Source organism: Anolis sagrei, chromosome 13 (genome assembly GCF_037176765.1).
Source record: "Anolis sagrei isolate rAnoSag1 chromosome 13, rAnoSag1.mat, whole genome shotgun sequence".
Lineage (NCBI taxonomy): Eukaryota > Metazoa > Chordata > Lepidosauria > Squamata > Dactyloidae > Anolis > Anolis sagrei.
The window spans coordinates 7727985-7747010 of record NC_090033.1 but is presented as its reverse complement, the minus strand read 5'-3'; the positions used below and the strand labels follow the sequence as shown (position 1 = coordinate 7747010).

The following is a 19026-nucleotide window of genomic DNA, read 5'->3' as shown; positions in this document are numbered from 1 at the left end:
GGGCGGAGCATGCGCGGTTGGAGCCGTGCCCTTCCTCGCTCCGCCCCATGTAGGGAAAGGTGCCCGTGTGCGCGTGCGCAGTGGCGCCCCTGAGAGCTCGGGCAATCCCTTCAGCCGTGTGGCGCATGCGCAGTATCCACATGTGCCTGCATGTGGAAAGGTGGGGGTTCGCGCGTGCGCAGTGTCGCCCCTCGCTCAGCGCAGGGATTCCTTCTCAATGTCTCAATGTAGAAAGGTGCGAGGTCGCGCGTGCGCAGTGTCGCCCCTCGCTCAGAGCAGGGATTCCTTCAGCTGTGTGACGCATGCGCAATATCTCTATATGTCTCAATGTAGAAAGGTGCGAGTTCCCGCGTGCGCAGTGTCGCCCCTCGCTCAAAGCAAGGATTCCTCCAGCTGTGTGACGCATGCGCACTATCCCTATCTGTCTCAATATAGAAAGGTGCGAGTTCGCGCGTGCGCAGGGTCGCTCCTCGCTCTGAGAGGGATTCCTTTAGCTGTGTGACGCATGCGCAATATCCCTATATGTCTCAATATGGAAAGGTGCGAGTTCGCGCGTGCGCAGTGTCGTTCCTCGCTCTGAGAGGGATTCCTTTAGCTGTGTGACGCATGCGCAGTATCCCTATATGTCTCACTGTAGAAAGGTGCGAGTTCGCGCGTGCGCAGTGTCGCAGGGATGCCTTCAGCTGTACGGCGCATGCGCAGTATCCCTATGAGCCTCTGCGAACGGTGCGAGTTCGCGCGTGCGCAGTGTTACCTCTCGCTGTGCGAGCAGGGATTCCTTCAGCTGTGTGACATATGCGCAGTATTTCTATATGTCTCAATGTAGAAAGGTGCGAATTCGCGCGTGCGCAGTGATTCCTTCAGCTGTATGGCGCATGCGCAGTATTCCTATGTGCCTCCGCGAAAGGCGCGAGTTCGCGCGTGCGCAGTGTCGCCCCTCGCTCTGAGAGCAGGGACTCCTTCCATATCCCAAAGTGTCTCCACTCTCCGTGTGTAGAGAAAGTGCCAATTCACGCATGCGCAGTGGCGCCATTCACCCCGAGAGCGGGCATGCATTCAGCGGCGTGGCGCATGCGCAGTATCTTTAGGTGCCTCCGCTGCTTCCATATAGGGAGGGGCCGGTTTTGGTTTTGCGCGTGCGCAGTGGCGCGAATTCCTTCACCAGTGTGGCGCATGCGCAGTATCCCGAAGTAGGAAAAATCGGATACACGAAAGAACCTGAATTCCTTCACCAGTGTGGCGCATGCGCAGTATCCCAAAACACCGAAACTGAGTATTGGTCGATAGGGGGAGGAGCCAAGATGGCGTCACAATCCTTCCCAAGATGGCGCCGCCCTGACGAGGGGGCAACCAAGATGGCGCCCGCGCAGGCCCCACGTGACGGCGGGAGGCGCCTGCGCGTTGGCCTCGTCCCCGCCCCTGAGCCGAGCGATGGCGGCGGAGACGGTGGCCGGGAGGGCTCAGGCGGGGGAACCCCGAGAAGGCGGCTGGCGCTGCTGTGGGCGCCCGGCCCGGAGGAACCGAAGGCGGCTCTGAGGAGGGAGAGGGAGCGCGGAAGCGGCAGGTGAGGCCAGCAGCCCCCCTTCCGGCCCCTGGCCCCGCCCTCTCGTGATGTGGCAGAAACGGAGCGCCCCGCTGAGAGGCGCCCAGGCCTCTGGACTACAACTCCCAGCAGCCCCCGCCGGTTGGGACCACGGCCGGGCATTCTGGGAGTTGGAGTCCCTGAGGCCTGTCCCGCCTCTCCAGACAGTAGGCCTGGGCCTTCCTGTGTTTTGGACTCCAACTCCCAGCATTCCCAACAGTCTATAGAATAGATCCAGGCCTGGTGTTTTGGGCTCCCAACCAACATCCTATAGATCAGGAATGGGCCAACTTCGGCCTTCCCTCCAGGTGTTTTGGACTCCAACTCCCAGCATTCCTAACAGTCTATAGAATAGATCCAGGCCTGGTGATTTGGGCTCCCAACCAACATCCTATAGATCAGGCATGGGCCAACTTCGGCCTTCCCTCCAGGTGTTTTGGACTTCAACTCCCACAATTCCTAACAGCCTACCGGCTGTTAGGAATTGTGGGAGTTGAAGTCCAAAACACCTGGAGGGAAGGCCGAAGTTGGCCCATGCTTGCTAAAAATTCAGACCTGCTGTCGGGAGAATCCAGGTGTTTTAGACTCCCGATTCCTAACAGCCCATAGCGTCAACGATGTCTTGTTTAATAGACACCCATGAAATCATTCCGTTTTCCGTGAACTTCCATCACAACGTTTCCACGTAATCTCTCTGTACAACGCAATCTGTTTTGGATTCTGATTTGTAAACAATCTCCCTTGCTACAATCTCCCTCGCTCCTTATCGCTCAGCTCTTCACTCGACTCTTTATTAGTTGTTGCTATTTCTGACTCCTCGGAATAAACGCCCTCGAGGCCCCTGCTCTTCCAGAGTCAGTTTAATCGACACCCATGAAATCATTCCGTTTCCCGTTAATTTCCTTCTCATTTTCACTCGACTCCTTTTTAGCTCTTGCTATCTCTGACTCCTCGGAATGAACGCCCTCGAGGCCCCTGCTCTTCCAGAGTCAGTTTAATTGACACCCATGAAAATATTCCATTTCCCGTGAATTTCCTTCTCATCTTTACTCGACTCTTTATTAGCTGTTGCTATTTCTGACTCCTTGGAATGAATGCCCTCAAGGCCCCTGCACTTCCAGAGTCAGTTTAATCGACACCCATGAAATCATTCCGTTTCCCGTTAATTTCCTTTTCATCTTCACTCGACTCCTTTTTAGCTCTTGCTATTTCTGACTCCTCGGAGTGAACGCCCTCGAGGCCCCTGCTCTTCCAGAGTCAGCTTAATCGACACCCATGAAATTATTCCGTTTCCCGTGAATTTCCTTCTCAACTTTTCCACGCACTCTCTCTGAATGGCACAGTCTATTTTCAGCTGTGATTTGTAAACGATCTCTGTAAGTACAGATAGTTTCCCATGGGAACCTTCCTTATCGCTCAGCTTTTCACTCGATCCCTTATCTGCTGTTGCTACTTCTGACTCCCCTGAATGAATGCCCTTATCCTCATTTCCTAGACTTGAATTTCCCAGACTTGAGAGCCCATCGCTTTGTGCCACGGGAAAGCCCCAAATCCTCTCTAAATCATCAGTGAAACCACCAGCTTCTGGTGGCTGATCTATAACAGTTGGAAAGGTATCTGTCAGGAGGGCTTTGTTCCTTTCTTGCTTGGCTCTGATTTGTAAACAGACTTTTGTTGATCTCCATAGTTACAGGTGGGTTTCCCTGGGAACCCTCCTTATCGCTCAGTTCTTCACTCAATTCCTTATCTGATGTTGCCACTTCTGACTCCTCTGAATGAATGCCCTTGAAGCCCTGCACTTTCTGAGCTAGTTTATCCATAAAGAGAACCATCATTTCCTATACTTGAATTTCCCAGACTTGAGAGCCCATCGCTTTGTGCCACGGGAAAGCCCAAAATTCTCTCTAAGTCATCAGTGAAACCACCAGCCTCTGGTGGCCTATCTATAATAGTTGGGCAGCTATCTGTCAGGAGGGCTTTGTTCTTTTCCTGCTTGGCTCTGATTTGTAAACAAAGACTTTTGTTGATCTCCATAGTTACAGGTGGGTTCCCCTAGGAACCCTCTTTATCGCTCAGTTCTTCACTCAATTCCTTATCTGCTGTTGCTACTTCTGACTCCTCTGAATGAATGACCCTGAGGCCCTGCACTTTCCGAGCCAGTTTTCTCACAGAATTATAATTGTTTGTACTGGCATTGAATTTTGCCATTACTTATGTGTAAACTGCTTTGAGTCCCCCTCGGAGTGAGAAAAGCGGTATACAAATACCGTAAAAACAAATAAATAAATAAATAAATAAAATCATTTCTCAGACTTGAGAGCCCATCACTTTGTGCCACAGGAAAGCTCACAATCCTCTCTAAATCATCAGTTATACCACCAGCCTCTGGTGGCTGATCTACAATGGTTGGGTAACCATCTGTGTCAGGAGGACTTTGTGCTTCTCCTGCTTGGCTCTGATTTGTAAACAGACTTTTGTTGAACTCTTCAGCTGCAGGTGGGCTCCTCTGGGAACCCTCCTTGTCACTCAGCTTTTCACTCGATCCCTTATCAGCTGTTGCTACTTCTGACTCCCCTGAATGCATGCCCTTGAGGCCCTGCACTTTCCGAGCCAGGTTTCTCACAGAGAGAACCATCATTTCCCGGGTTTGAGAGCCCATCGCTTTGTGCCACAGGAAAGCTCACAATCCTCTCTAAATCATCAGTTATACCACCAGCCTCTGGTAGCTGATCTACAACAGTTGGATAACCATCTGTGTCAGGAGGACTTTGTGCTTCTCCTGCTTGGCTCTGATTTGTAAACAGACTTTTGTTGAACTCTGCAACTGCAGGTGGGCTCCTCTGGGAACCCTCCTTGTCACTCAGCTCTTCACTCAATCCCTTATTGGCTGTTGCTACTTCTGACTCTCCTGAATGAATACCTTTGAGGCCCTGCACTTTCCGAGTTGGTTATCTCACAGATAACTGGATTTGAGAGCCCATTGCTTTGTGCTACAAGAAAGCTCACAATTCTCTCTAAACTATCAACGTCTGGTGGCTGATCTACAACAGTTGGATCACCATCTGTCAGGAGGGCTTTCTGCTTCTCCTACTCGAAATCAGGAGGTTGAAGTATACAGAATGGGGGACGCCTGGCTCGAGAGCAGTACGTGTGAAAAAGATCTTGGAGTCCTCGTGGACAACAAGTTAAGCATGAGCCAACAATGTGATGTGGCGGCAAAAAAAGCCAATGGGATTTTGGCCTGCATCAATAGGAGCCTAGTGTCTAGATCTAAGGAAGTAATGCTACCCCTCTATTCTGCTTTGGTTAGACCACATCTGGAATATTGTGTCCAATTCTGGGCACCACAATTCAAGAGAGATATTGACAAGCTGGAATGTGTCCAGAAGAGGGCGACTAAAATGATCAAGGGTCTGGAGAACAAGCCCTATGAGGAGCGGCTTAGGGAACTGGGCATGTTTAGCCTGAAGAAGAGAAGGCTGAGAGGAGATATGATAGCCATGTATAAATATGTGAGAGGAAGCCACAGGGAGGAGGGAGCAAGCTTGTTTTCTGCTTCCTTGGAGACTAGGATGCGGAACAATGGCTTCAAACTACAAGAGAGGAGATTCCATCTGAACATTAGGAAGAACTTCCTGACTGTGAGAGCCGTTCAGCAGTGGAACTCTCTGCCCCGGAGTGTGGTGGAGGCTCCTTCTTTGGAAGCTTTTAAGCAGAGGCTGGATGGCCATCTGTCAGGGGTGATTTGAATGCAATATTCCTGCTTCTTGGCAGGGGGTTGGACTGGATGGCCCATGAGGTCTCTTCCAACTCTTTGATTCTATGATTCTGTGATTCTATGATTCTGTGATTCTATGATTCTATGAAGTGGATTGGGAACGCCTCCAGCAATTTATTTATCAGTCTCGCTTCTCTGGAGTTTTGGATGGCCCTCTGTTGGGAGGGATCGGGTGGGGCTTTCCAAAGAAAGATGTGAGTAAATGGCCTCTTTACTCACAAGGGGTGCGTTGGGATGCCATGGCCAGCCGGGCCTCCGACAGCGAGGAGGAGGAGAGCTTCATGGCGGTGGACTCCCTGGAGGCGGCAGCGGTGGCAGCCCACGGCGGAGGAGGGAGCATGGAGCCGGAGGAGGAGGAGGAGCAGCAGCAGCGGGGGGCCGGCCTGGAGAAGGGTCCGGAGCTGGGAGGGGCCCGCCCCCCGCCATCACCCCCACGCTCCATGGAGGAGCTCCCTGAAGAAGTGCTGGAGTACATCCTCTCCTTCCTGTCCCCGTACCAAGAACACAAGACAGCCGCCCTGGTCTGCAAGCAGTGGTACCGCCTCATCAAAGGTACTCCTTGCGTGGTGACATCGGGACTGCAGCAGGCAGGGTCAGAGGCTATGATGGGGAGGGGGGCGGGGCCAGTGCTTGGTCAGCGTCATGTGACCTCAGGTCAAGCATGTGGCCTTCCAGATTTTGTGAAGTCCAGCCATTGAACAAGCAGTGCCCTGAACATACATTACGTCGGGCCTTTTCACGCAGCAAGCTATGTAACGAACTTGACTGTGGCCAAATCCCTCTGGCTATTTCCCAAACTAGGTGCAATGTGCTCCTGTCTGAATTGCTGCGTGGGAGATTCGCAGGAACCCCCATGTAATGAAAGACCCTGCCCATGAAACAAACAGGAAGTAGAATGCATCTTGTGACCAGGGTCATGTGGCCTCAGAGGTCAAGTGTGTGGCCCTCCAGGTGTTTTGCAGGCCAGCCATTGGGCAAGATGGCAAATACAGCTTCTGGGAGTTGGAGGGACATGAGTTTTACCTCTTTGTACTGACAGCAGCCATTGGGACAGGGTCAAAGGCCATGCTGGGGAAGGCAGGAGGGGCTTAAGCACTCCATGTGACCTCCAGAGAGGGGTCACCCAGACCATTGAATGCTCCCTTGGCCCTTTGGCCCCATATTTGCCCATCACAGAAGCCATTCTGTGTAAACGAAGGGGGGAGGTTCGGAGAACGATTGTGGGATGTGAACAGAATCTGGCAAGATGGCGGAGCGAAGGAAGAGCCTTTCCCCAGACTGGTATGCCTCTGTTATGTATCTCTCCCCCCTTCCCTGCACAGGTGTGGCCCACCAGTGCTACCACGGCTTCATCAAAGCAGTCCAGGAAGGGAACATCCAGTGGGAGAGCCGCACCTACCCCTACCCCGGGACCCCCATCACCCAGCGCTTTTCCCACAGTGAGTACCCAAAGGGAGGGAAGGCATAGGGACCCTCTGTCAAGTGCCCAGCAACCTCAGATGGAGTGGAGGAACTAATGTGGGAGATTGCAGGGTGGGGGGATGCAGACCCCATGATATGGAGCATGTTGCAGCCCACCTTGAGCCACAAGGAGAGACGGGTAATAATAAGCTATTATTATTATTATTTAAATATGAGACTAAGTTCTATCATAAAACCAATACAAAGAGGTAATAGAATGCAAAGATAAACAGCTTTGCTCTCACAGAGCCTCTCATGCTGAAGGTTTCCGCAACACAACTAAAGTTCAACCTTCAAACTAGAGGCCTTCTCATAATCAGACTTATCTCACACACTGAGGCATTCTCATAGTGAGGCCTACTAACACTGAGGCCTACCTCACATTGAGGCCTTTATGCTTCCTTCTTTGTTTCCATCCTGGGTTTCTTTCTCATGCAGATAAACAGCTTCACTCTCACTGATTTTCCTCTCACACCAAACTTAGACAGGAGCTTCACAGAGTAGATTTTTACACACAGCAGCCTTCACACTGGAGCTTCACACACGAAGTGTTCAATCTGGGGCTTCTCTCACCAAACATCTGAATATGAATACATGTTGTAAACCGGCGTGAGTCCCTCTTCTGAGGTTGAGAAGACCGGTATATAAAACTTCTAAATAAATAAATAAATAAAATCTCTCACACAGAGGCCTACTAACTTTGTAGCCTACCTCACACAGAGGCCTACTAACACTGAGGTATACTTCACACTGAGGCCTCTCTCAGACTGAGGCCTTTCTCCCACTGAGGCAAACTAATACAGAGGCCTTCTTACAGACTGAGGCCTCTTCATACTGAGGGCAACTAACATTGAGGCCTACAAAGCTACAGGCACGCCTACTTATATAGAACTGCAGCTATGCTTGAGTTACTGCATCCTTTCAGTGCTTGACTCACATTTTTGTAATTAAAAATACCTAGTTAATTTTTAATATTTCTGGCAGAGGATTCATTGGGGGGCTGCCTTGCCATTGGGCCGGGAAATGGAGGCCTCCAGCAGTGGAGGGCTTCCTCAGCCTCGATCCTTCCCTCCCAGGTGCATGTTACTATGATGCCAACCAGTCGATGTACGTCTTTGGAGGCTGCACCCAGAGCAGTTGCAACGCCGCCTTCAACGATCTCTGGAGGCTGGACCTGAACAGCAAGGAGTGGATTCGGCCCTTGGCCTCCGGTGAGCCCTACCTCCCTTGGCCTTGCCCTGTTTCTGAGGACTTGGTGGAATGAAGTGGGTTGGGCTAGGTGGCCTTTGAGGGACCCTTCTACTGCCCCATCGCCCCTCCCCTCTCTTCCTCCTCTGTGGCCTGTCCCTTCAACCACAAAAGGGACACTTTTGGGCCATGTGCCCCTCCTCCTGATGCTTTGCCCCATAACCGACTGTGGGAAATCTGCTCAGTGTAAGACTGTAGGATTTATATAGCAATATTAAATGACCACTCACAAGCCGGTTTTGCTTTGAAATGGATATATTGCTTGTATCTCTGCAGGAAAGAAAGACACTACTGACTTTTTCCTACCACCACTTCCTTTTATACACCTTTCCTGCCCATCTCCCCCTCTTCTCAGTTTCCTTATTAGAGCTTGTTGCTTCACAAGTTCCAATACAAGGTTTCCAGCGTAGTCTGCTGGCTTCAAAATGTCACAGAGAGAGAATTGAGGCAGCCAGGATGATTCAGTCAGGATGTCACGGGGGGAATTTGTGATGTCTTCATGCCGACAGAAATTGACTTCTGACACCCGGTTCCCACAGGGTCCCTCCCTCCATTTCCCAGCCAGCGGAGGGTCCTACAGTGGGGAAAACAAACACCCATTCATCTATTTTTAGCAAATGGGGGGGGGGGGGGGGGGTAGAGACCTGTCAAAATGTCTTGAACCAGCCATTTGAGAACCCTTCTCTGATCCTTTTTCAACCAATCCTTTAAAGGTATTTTCCCTCTTGCTCAGCCCATAACGTGCCTGGGCCCATAACCCTTTGTTGGGGAATCTGAGCTCATTTGGGGTGGTTCCACGATAAATACAGCACAGAACCAGAAGTAAACTTCATAACCAGCAGAAACTTAGATACAGTGAACTGGAATAAGCTTCTGTTTCTTAGGTTGGCACACGATTGAATGGGCAAACTCTCCTTTCGCCCTAAACGTGGCCTCAGAGTGGCAGGTTCCCAAGGAGAGCGACGCCACGGACTCTCCCCTCTCCCTGGGTGGTTTGATTGGGCTTTCCTTTATCAAAGTCTACTCTATGACTCTCCCAAACCAGGCTCCTACCCCTCCCCGAAGGCGGGGGCCACCCTGGTGGTCTACAAGGACCTGCTGGTGCTCTTTGGGGGGTGGACGCGGCCGAGCCCCTACCCGCTGCACCAGCCAGAGCGCTTCTTCGACGAGATCCACACCTACTCGCCCTCCAAAAACTGGTAAGAGCAGGCGTTTGGATCTTGAGTTTCATAATCTGATTCTTGTAGCCAATTCAGCTTGTTCCCCTACCATGTCATTGATTCCATTGACTCATCCCACCCAGAGCTGGTTTGGGCAAATGCAAGGTGTAATGTGTTACCATCAGCCCTTTGGGATGGGAGATATAAAAGTGGGGAACATTCATAATCTGACTCTTGCAGCCAATGCAACTTGTTCCCCTACCACGTCATTGATTCCATCTGCATTTTGTGCTTTGAGGTCTCTCTCTGCTTGTGTGTCAGGAGAGTATGTGCTGTGTGCATTGAGATCTCTCTCCGCTTGCATGTCAGGAGAGTATGTGCTGTGTGCTTTGATATCTCTCTCTGCTTGTGTGTCAGGAGAATACGTGCTGTGTGCTTTGAGATCTCTCTCTGCTTGTGTGTCCGGAGAGTATGTGCTGTGAGCTTTTGAGGTCTCTCTCCGCTTGTGTGTCCGGAGAGTATGTGCTGTGTGCTTTGAGATCTCTCTCTGCTTGCGTGTCAGGAGAGAATGTGCTGTGTGCATTGAGATCTCTCTCCGCTTGTGTGTCAGGAGAGTATGTCCTGTGTGCATTGAGATCTCTCTCTGCTTGTGTGTCAGGAGAGTATGTCCTGTGTGCTTTGAGATCTCTCCCTGCTTGTGTGTCAGGAGAGTATGTGCTGTGTGCATTGAGATCTCTCTCCGCTTGTGTGTCAGGAGAGTATGTCCTGTGTGCTTTGAGATCTCTCCCTGCTTGTGTGTCAGGAGAGTATGTCCTGTGTGCTTTGAGATCTCTCCCTGCTTGTGTGTCAGGAGAGTATGTGCTGTGTGCATTGAGATCTCTCTCCGCTTGTGTGTCAGGAGAGTATGTCCTGTGTGCATTGAGATCTCTCCCTGCTTGTGTGTCAGGAGAGTATGTGCTGTGTGCATTGAGATCTCTCTCCGCTTGTGTGTCAGGAGAGTATGTCCTGTGTGCTTTGAGATCTCTCCCTGCTTGTGTGTCAGGAGAGTATGTCCTGTGTGCATTGAGATCTCTCTCTGCTTGTGTGTCAGGAGAGTATGTGCTGTGTGCTTTGATATCTCTCTCCGCTTGTGTGTCTGGAGAGTATGTGCTGTGTGCTTTGATATCTCTCTCTGCTTGTGTGTCAGGAGAATACGTGCTGTGTGCTTTGAGATCTCTCTCTGCTTGTGTGTCAGGAGAATACGTGCTGTGAGCTTTTGAGGTCTCTCCGCTTGTGTGTCCGGAGAGTATGTGCTGTGTGCTTTGAGATCTCTCTCTGCTTGTGTGTCAGGAGAGAATGTGCTGTGTGCTTTGATATCTCTCTCCGCTTGTGTGTCAGGAGAATACGTGCTGTGAGCTTTTGAGGTCTCTCTCCGCTTGTGTGTCCGGAGAGAATGTGCTGTGTGCTTTGAGATCTCTCTCCACTTGTGTGTCAGAGAGATGTAGTGATTGAGTTTTCCCCTCTCTTGAAACCTTAGAAGAGATGGGTGTTGGAGTAGCTCAGACCCAGTTCTTTACCTATTAAGAAAGTTATTTCTTATTATTGTAAATAAACCTTTTGTGGTTTTGTAAGATTTGACTCTGCATATTTGCCTCCTAAGCTCTGAATTCTTTACAGCCACATCACACGGCACTTCACGCTCTGCTCACTAATAAGCTGATGCTCAACTTTTAGTATATTGTTTGTTTTTGGATGCTCTGCTGTATATGTTAGGGTAGTTCTTCCCTAACAGGGAGCACATCCCCTCGAGACCGCTTCCACCCTCTCTTAACTCATCTCCTGCAGGTGGAACTGCGTGGTGACCACCCACGGCCCCCCTCCCATGGCCGGCCACTCCGCCTGCGTCGTCCGGGACAAGATGGTCGTCTTTGGGGGATCCCTCGGCTCCCGGCAAATGTGAGTGAGCCTCGACTCTCTCGAAGCCCCCCCCCCCTATATTCTCCCCCCCCCCCAAAAAAAACACCCTTCTCTTGGCTGAGGGCCCTCATCCCTTCTCTCCCCAGGAGCAACGACGTCTGGGTGCTGGACCTCGAACTCTGGGCATGGTCCAAGCCAAACATCGCGGGACCCAGCCCCCACCCACGAGGGGGACAGTCCCAGGTGACAACCCTTCACCCTTCCATTGAAATCGTTGACCTCCAGGGTCCCTGGTTGGAAGGGCTGGATTAGGCAGTGGCTCACAGACCAAAGGGAGGGTCTCCCTGAACCCACCCTTCTCCTTCTGTGAGCTGGCTTTGCAAGGCAACCACTGCTGGGGGTGAAGTCAGGCCTTATTGTAGAAGCTGGGGGCTCGTCCAGGATTCATTGGTGCTTCTCTCTCCTCTGCTCCAGATTGTCATAGATGACGAAACCATCCTGGTCCTTGGGGGCTGCGGCGGCCCAAATGCGGTGAGTAGGCTTCGGGGGGCTTCTCTCTCTCTCTCTCTCTCTCTCTCTCTCTAATGTATGCAACCTGTTTGCTCTCTTCCTGCCTTGGCTTGAGAGAGCAGATGAGAGATCCTCTCCTTTCCAAACTCTCTTGTGCCCTTCAAGCCTTGTGTTGACATCCAGAAGCGGACATTTTCCTATCTTGGTCTGCAAAGGTGTCCCCCTCTCCTCACTCTGGGCAGTGGTGGAAGGAGGGTGGCGGGGAATTGTTGTATTCCAAGGCTGGGAAGCACATCTGCACTTAGCACACACACCAGTCCAAGGTAAAATAGCAAGAGGTTTATTGAAGAATATAAAAAGCAATTCAGCAAAATAGTGTCGGAAACCAAAGTCCAAAAATCAGAGATAATCCACACAAAAAACAAAGTACAAGAGTAGCCTCCTAAAACCATGAATACAAGAGCAGAATAAATCCAAAATATGTAATTCGGGAGACTTACTTAGGCGATCCCTCGTTGGCCGAGTAGGATAGTCTTCCATGATCAGTGTTCTTGTGGATCTGTTTGAGCCCTCTTCTTGACCAGCATCTTCTCCCGCAGTGAGGGCATCGGTTTCCAGGTGGAAGGCAGTCTCAGTCGGTGTTGGCTTGACGCGCCTTCCTCCTGGCACGTTTCTCTCTTTCACCTTCCATTCGTGCCTCTTCAAATTCTGCAGCACTGCTGGTCACAGCTGACCTCCAGCTGGAGCACTCAAGGGCCAGGGCTTCCCAGTTCCCAGTGTCTATACCAGAGATTTTAAGGTTGGCTTTGAGCCCATCTTTAAATCTCTTTTCCTGTCCACCAACATTCCGTTTTCCGTTCTTGAGTTCGGAGTAGAGCAACTGCTTTGGGAGACGGTGGTCGGGCATCCGGACAACGTGGCCGGTCCAGCGGAGTTGATGGCGGAGGACCATCGCTTCAATGCTGGTGGTCTTTGCTTCTTCCAGCAAGCTGACATTTGTCCGCTTGTCTTCACGAGAGATTTGCAGGATTTTCCGGAGGCAGCGCTGATGGAATCGTTCCAGAAGTTGCATGTGATGTCTGTAGACAGTCCACGTCTCGCAGGCTTATAGCAGGGTTGGGAGGACAATAGCTTTATAGACAAGCACCTTGGTATCCCTACGGATGTCCTGGTCCTTAAACACTCTCTGCTTCTTTCGGGAAAAATGCTGCACTCGCAGAGCTCAGGCGGTGTTGTAATTCAGGAGAGTCCTCATCATGAAACAGGAACAAACAGGAAAACATGAACATGGATGCCTAGTAGAGATGTGCAAATGAATTGGAAGTGTTCGCTACTTGGAAGTAAATCATATTTTTTAATACTTATGACATGTATTCCGACGTTCACAAGCAGTGTGCACCAAACATTAAGAAATGGAACCTTTTCTATTCTTAAGTTTCAATTCCATCATAAGTAGCTGTGACAATTCTATCCTCAGTCTCCAATGTTGCTTCCACTGACCAAAAATTCAGTTGGCCTACCTCATATAGAGCGAAAGGCGTGCCATTTCCCTTGGAAAACTGTTACAGACTTCCTCGCTAACAAGTGACCTGACCGTCGGACATTCTCATGTGAAATTCTATGTTGACGAAACCTAAATCTTCTATCTAATTGCCCACTATCATCCTCTGAGCTCAGTTCTGTTGGAATGTGGCCTTCAGAAGAGGCCGCTCATTTCCATTCTCTAACTGCTCCTGCTGACTTCCAAACTGTGAGGCATTCTCACAGACTAAGGCCTACCTCTCACCATGAGGTCTTCTCTCACAGACTAAGGCCTGCCTCAAACTGTGAGGTTTTCTCAAAGACTAAGGCCTACTGCACACTGAAGCTTCTCTCACAGACTCAAGCCTATCTCACACTGTGAAGCCTTCTCTCACAGACTAAGGTCTACTTCACACTGTGAGGGCTTCTTTTACAGACTCAGGCCTGTCTCACACTATGAGGGCTTCTCTCACAGACTCAGGCCTGTCTCACACTATGAGGGCTTCTCTCACAGACTCAGGCCTGTCTCACACTATGAGGGCTTCTCTCACAGACTAAGGCCTGTCTCACACTATGAGGGCTTCTCTCACAGACTCAGGCCTGTCTCACACTGTGAGGGCTTCTCTTCCAGACTCAGGCCTGTCTCACACTGAGGGCTTCTCTTACAGACTCAGGCCTGTCTCACACTGAGGGCTTCTCTTACAGACTCAGGCCTGTCTCACACTGAGGGCTTCTCTTACAGACTCAGGCCTGTCTCACACTGAGGGCTTCTCTTACAGACTCAGGCCTGTCTCACACTATGAGGGCTTCTCTTACAGACTCAGGCCTGTCTCACACTATGAGGGCTTCTCTTACAGACTCAGGCCTGTCTCACACTGAGGGCTTCTCTTACAGACTCAGGCCTGTCTCACACTGAGGGCTTCTCTTACAGACTCAGGTCTGTCTCACACTGAGGGCTTCTCTTACAGACTCAGGCCTGTCTCACACTGAGGGCTTCTCTTACAGACTCAGGCCTGTCTCACACTGAGGGCTTCTCACAGCCTAAGGCCTACCACACACTGAATCTCTTGTGTCAACAGGCTGACTAACAGGCCCAGTATCTTCATAGAGATCAGGTGCAGGCACTATCAAAACGCTGATTACAATACTCTGGGTGACGGTCACCAGTCGGATTTAGGCTGGTTGGAGATAATGCAAAACCCAAAGAACCTCAGTGACGTTCTCATGTGAAACTCTATGTTGACGAAACATAAATCTCCTATCTAATTGCTCTGTAATTTCATGATCATTCTCTTCTGTTGGAATGTGGCCTTCAGACAGACCGCTCATTTTCAGTCTCTAAAACCTCTAGCTTCTCTTGCTGACTTTCATGCAGACTTGCAGACCCAGAATCCCCTGTGTCAGTAGGCTAACAGGCCCAGAAATCCCAGAAAGATCCGTTGGAGAACGACAACAGGAATCTGAGGTGTTTTCCCACCCCTTTTAGTGGGGTCTCACTCCCTTGTCCCTTCTGCCCAGCTCTTCAAGGATGCCTGGCTGCTGCATATGACGCCGGATGCCGCCTGGACCTGGCAACCCCTCAAGGTGGAGAACGAGGAGCAAGGGGCCCCGGAGCTGTGGTGCCACCCGGCCTGCAGGGTGAGCAAGGAGGGGAGGGGCAGGAATTAGACAACCCATGCTCAGTTATATGTTTTGTTTAGATCTATGATTTGGTTTATATGTAGCCGAGTCATTGAATTTGGCCATTATTTGTTTCTGAGTCCCCCCTAGGATGAAAAAAGCAGTATATAATGTCTGGCGAGTGGGATTATTTGCAAAAGACCCTCATAAAATATATACCAAAATAATATGATTGCGCTATTTAAAGAAAACAAGGTTTCCATAACACAAATAAAGTTCAACCTTTACACTGCAGCTTCACACCCGAGGCCTTCTCATAATGAGGCCTACCTCACACTGAGGCCTTTCTCCGATATTGAGGCCTACTACAACTGAGACCTATTCTCCCACTGAAGCGTTCTCTCACACAGAGGCTTCTCTTACACACTAAGGCCTCTCCCACTGAGGCCTTCTTTCACAGAGAGAGGCTTCTCTCACAGACTAAGGCCTACCTCACACTGTGAGGCTTTTCTCTCACAGTGAGGCCTACTTACCACTGAGACCTATTTTTCCACTGAGGCGTTCTCTCACACAGAGATGCTTCTCTCACAGACAAAGGCCTGCCTCACACTGTGAGGCCTTTCTCTCACAGTGAGGCTTACTACCCCTGAGATCTGTTCTCCCACCGAGGTGTTCTCTCACAGAGATGCTTCTCTCACAGACTAAGGCCTACCTCACACTGTGAGGCCTTTCTCCCACAGTGAGGCTCACTACCCTTGAGACCTATTCTTCCACTGAGGCGTTAACTCACACAGAGATGCTTCTCTCACAGATGAAGGCCTACCTCACACTGTGAGGCCTTTCTCCCACAGTGAGGCTTACTACCCCTGAGATCTATTCTGCCACTGAGGTGTTCTCTCACACAGAGATGCTTCTCTCACAGACGAAGGCCTACCTCACACTGTGAGGCCTTTCTCTCACAGTGAGGCCTACTTATCACTGAGACCTTTTTTCCCCCTGAGACATTCTCTCACACAGAGATGCTTCTCTCACAGATAAAGGCCTACCTCACACTGTGAGGCCTGAGACCTATTCTCCCACTGAGGTGTTCTCTCACACAGAGATGCTTCTCTCACAGATGAAGGCCTACCTCGCACAGTGAGGCCTACTTACCATTGAAACCTATTCTCTCACAGAGAGGCTTCTCTCACAGACTAAGCCCTACATCACTCTTTTCTCCCACAGTGAGGCTGACTTATCACTGAGACCTATTTTTCCACAGAGGCATTCTCTCACACAGAGAGGCTTCTCTCACAGACTAAGGCCTACCTCACACTGTGAGGCCTTCTCATAGACTGAAACCTTTCTCCCACTGAGGCAAACTAACACAGAGGCCTACTAAGCTACAGGCATACCTGCTCATATAGAACTGCAGCTTTTTCTGAGTCACTGCATCAATTGAACCCTTTCAGTTCTTGATTCATATTTTTGTAATTAATTTTTAATATTTTAATATTAAAAATTGTAGTTAAATTTTAATATTTCTGACTTATAAATACAGTAAATAAATAAATAAAGTGGGGGGCAAAGTGGGGAATTGGAGGTGATCCTTCCCTTTGTGTCACTCTGCTTCTGAGGACCCTTTCTCTCACTTTCTCACTCTCTCTCTCTCGCTTTTTCTCCCATTTTGCTTGCAGGTGGGGCAGTGCGTGGTGGTCTTCAGCCAGGCCCCCAGCGGCAGGGCCCCGCTCAGCCCCAGCCTCAACTCCCGCCCCTCCCCCATCAGTGCCACCCCTCCCCCACTGGGGCCTGAGGGCCGCGAGTTCCGTTCCCAGTCTCCGGTCCGGGCAGCAGCAGTGGCGGCGGACGAGGCACCTTGCGTGAACGGCCGCTGGGGCACGCTCCGTCCCAGAGCGCAGCGGCAGACACCCGCCGGGTCCCGGGAGGGCAGCCTCTCCCCTGCCAGGGAGGACACCTCCCCGCCTCTGGCCAATGGCAGCGGGGGGCTCTCTCCCGGACCCTCCGCCCCAGGCGGAAGTAGGGCCTCGCTGGACAGCCCTCTACAGGTGCTCTCCCCCTCTGCGGCGGATTCCAAGATGGCGGCGGCTGCAACGGGTGGCCTCTCCTTGCCGTCGCCCCGGAGGGGCTCCCTCCCGGAGCAGAAGGAGCTGCGGCTGGCAGTAGCCGACCTGGGCTGGGCACTACGGCCCTCGCAGGATGAAGAGGAGCAGCAGCAGCAGGAGGAGGAACAGGGCAGGACGCTAGGAACACATCAGAGCAACGGGACGCACACGGCCACCACGGGGCCCGTCTCCCCGGGCAGCCTGCGCCGCAGCCTGGAGGCCGTCAAGGCGTTGGCCGGCGGGGGCGCCCTGGGACCGCCCCTGGGACCCCTCCCCTCTTCTTCCTCCTCCTCGCCGGGGTCTCCCCCCTCCGCCGCAGACCCCGGCCCCGCTCCCCGCCCCGGTTCGGCCCAAGGGGACGGCCACGCCTTGGCGCCCTTGGCCCGCCGGCTGGGCCACCACCCGCCCCAGTCGCTCAACGTGGGCAAGGCGCTCTACCAGAGCCTGAACTGCAAGCCCATGCAGATGTATGTGCTGGACGTGCGGGGCGCCAAGGGCCAGGGCCGCGTCCAGTGGAAGGCCTTCAACGGCAATGGCACCGGCGGCACGTCTTCCTCCTCGGTGGTGGGCCCGCCCGAGACCAGCCTCCATACCGTGGTCCAAGGCCGCGGGGAGGTCATCATCTTTGGGGGCCTCATGGACAAGAAGCAGAACGTCAAGTACTACCCCAAGACCAACGCCTTGTACTTCGTCCGGGCCAAGAGATGATGGATGGGTGGACAGATGGACCGACGGACATGCATACAAGGCCCGCCCCTTGCGCCCCCCTCCTCCCCCTTTTTCCCTTAGTGCTCTGTGAAGCGGGCTGCGAATTCGGGGTGTCCCTCCACCCACCAATAAAGAGATATGAGCAACGACCCCTCCTCCGCGCCGTGCCTTCCCTCCACTTCCAACAGCACTGCATATGAGGAGACTCCAGTGGTGCAATGGGTTAAACTCTTGTGTTGGCGGTTCAAATCCAGGGAGAGTGCAGATGAGCAACCTCTGTCAGCTCCAGCTCCCCATGCAGGGACATGAGAGAAGCCTCCCACAAGGGTGGTCAAACATCAAGTCAACCGGGCAATGATCCCTGGGCAACATCCTTGCAGAGCAGCCATGAGCAATGTCCTTGCAGACAGCCATGGGCAGCATCCTTGCAGATGGCTGTGGGCAACATCCTTGCAGATGGCCACGGGCAACGTCCTTACACAGCGGTTGTGGGCAGTGTCGTTGCAGACGGCCGTGGGCAACGTCCTTGCAGACGGCCGTGGGCAATGTTTTTGCCGTGGGCAGCATCCTTACAGAGTAGCCGTGGGCAATGTCCTTGCAGAGCGGCCATGGGCAACATCCTTGCAGACGGCCATGGGCAACGTCCTTGCACAGCGGCTGTGGGCAGTGTTCTTGCAGATGGCCGTGGGCAACATCCTTGCAGACGGCCGTGGGCAACGTCCTTTCACAGCGGCTGTGGGCAGTGTCCTTGCAGACGGCCGTGGGCAACGTCCTTGCAGACGGCCGTGGGCAATGTTTTTGCCGTGGGCAGCATCCTTACAGAGTAGCCGTGGGCAATGTCCTTGCAGAGCGGCCATGGGCAACATCCTTGCAGACGGCCATGGGCAACGTCCTTGCACAGCGGCTGTGGGCAGTGTTCTTGCAGATGGCCATGGGCAATGTCCTTGCAGATGGCCATGGGCAATATCCTTGCAGACGGCCATGGGCGACGTCCTTGCCATGGTCAACATCCTTGCAGAGTGGCCATGGGCAGCGCCCTTGCAGAGCAGCCGTGAGCAGTGTCCTTGCAGACGGCTGTGGGCAATGTCCTTGCCATGGGCAACGTTCTTGCAGAATGGCCATGGGCAACGTCCTTGCAGACGGTCGTGGGCAATGTCCTTGCCGTGGGCAACATCCTTGCAGATGGCTGTGGGTAACGTCCTTGTAGAGCAGTCGTAGGCAACATCGTTGCAGATAGCCGTGGGCAACGTCCTTGCAGACAGCCAATTTTCTCACAGCAGAAGCAACTTGCAGTTTTTCGAGTCGCTCCTGACAAAAAAAGACACGCATATGCTTCTGTTTCATATTGTTTTCTCAGGCTGCATTTCCATGCAATGTTTACATTCTGCAGCACTGCCCTATTCTCCTCCAGTCCACCAGGCGGTGCCTCTCCAGAAAGGG

At 52.1% G+C, this 19026-nt stretch overlaps 1 protein-coding gene across 1 annotated transcript; it reads left to right on the top strand.

Moving 5' to 3' along the window:
* The first annotated feature begins 1390 nt into the window (after positions 1-1390).
* Positions 1391-17735, top strand: FBXO42 (F-box protein 42). The gene is made up of 10 exons (XM_060758840.2): positions 1391-1564; positions 5583-5912; positions 6683-6799; positions 7898-8032; positions 9115-9268; positions 11054-11164; positions 11272-11368; positions 11600-11656; positions 14675-14794; positions 16453-17735. The coding sequence occupies exons 2-10, from the start codon at positions 5600-5602 to the stop codon at positions 17584-17586; spliced, it is 2238 nt and encodes a 745-aa protein (XP_060614823.2). The 5' UTR covers positions 1391-1564; positions 5583-5599; the 3' UTR covers positions 17587-17735.
* The last annotated feature ends 1291 nt before the right edge of the window (positions 17736-19026 follow it).

Excerpts from the sequence above, each read along its gene's own strand:
- FBXO42 (XM_060758840.2), top strand. The coding sequence starts at position 5,600 with ATGGCCAGCCGGGCCTCCGACAGCGAGGAGGAGGAGAGCTTCATGGCG. Across the intron at positions 11,165-11,271 it reads TCCCTCGGCTCCCGGCAAAT|GAGCAACGACGTCTGGGTGC; the intron begins GTGAGTGAGCCT and ends TTCTCTCCCCAG. Across the intron at positions 11,657-14,674 it reads GCTGCGGCGGCCCAAATGCG|CTCTTCAAGGATGCCTGGCT; the intron begins GTGAGTAGGCTT and ends CCTTCTGCCCAG.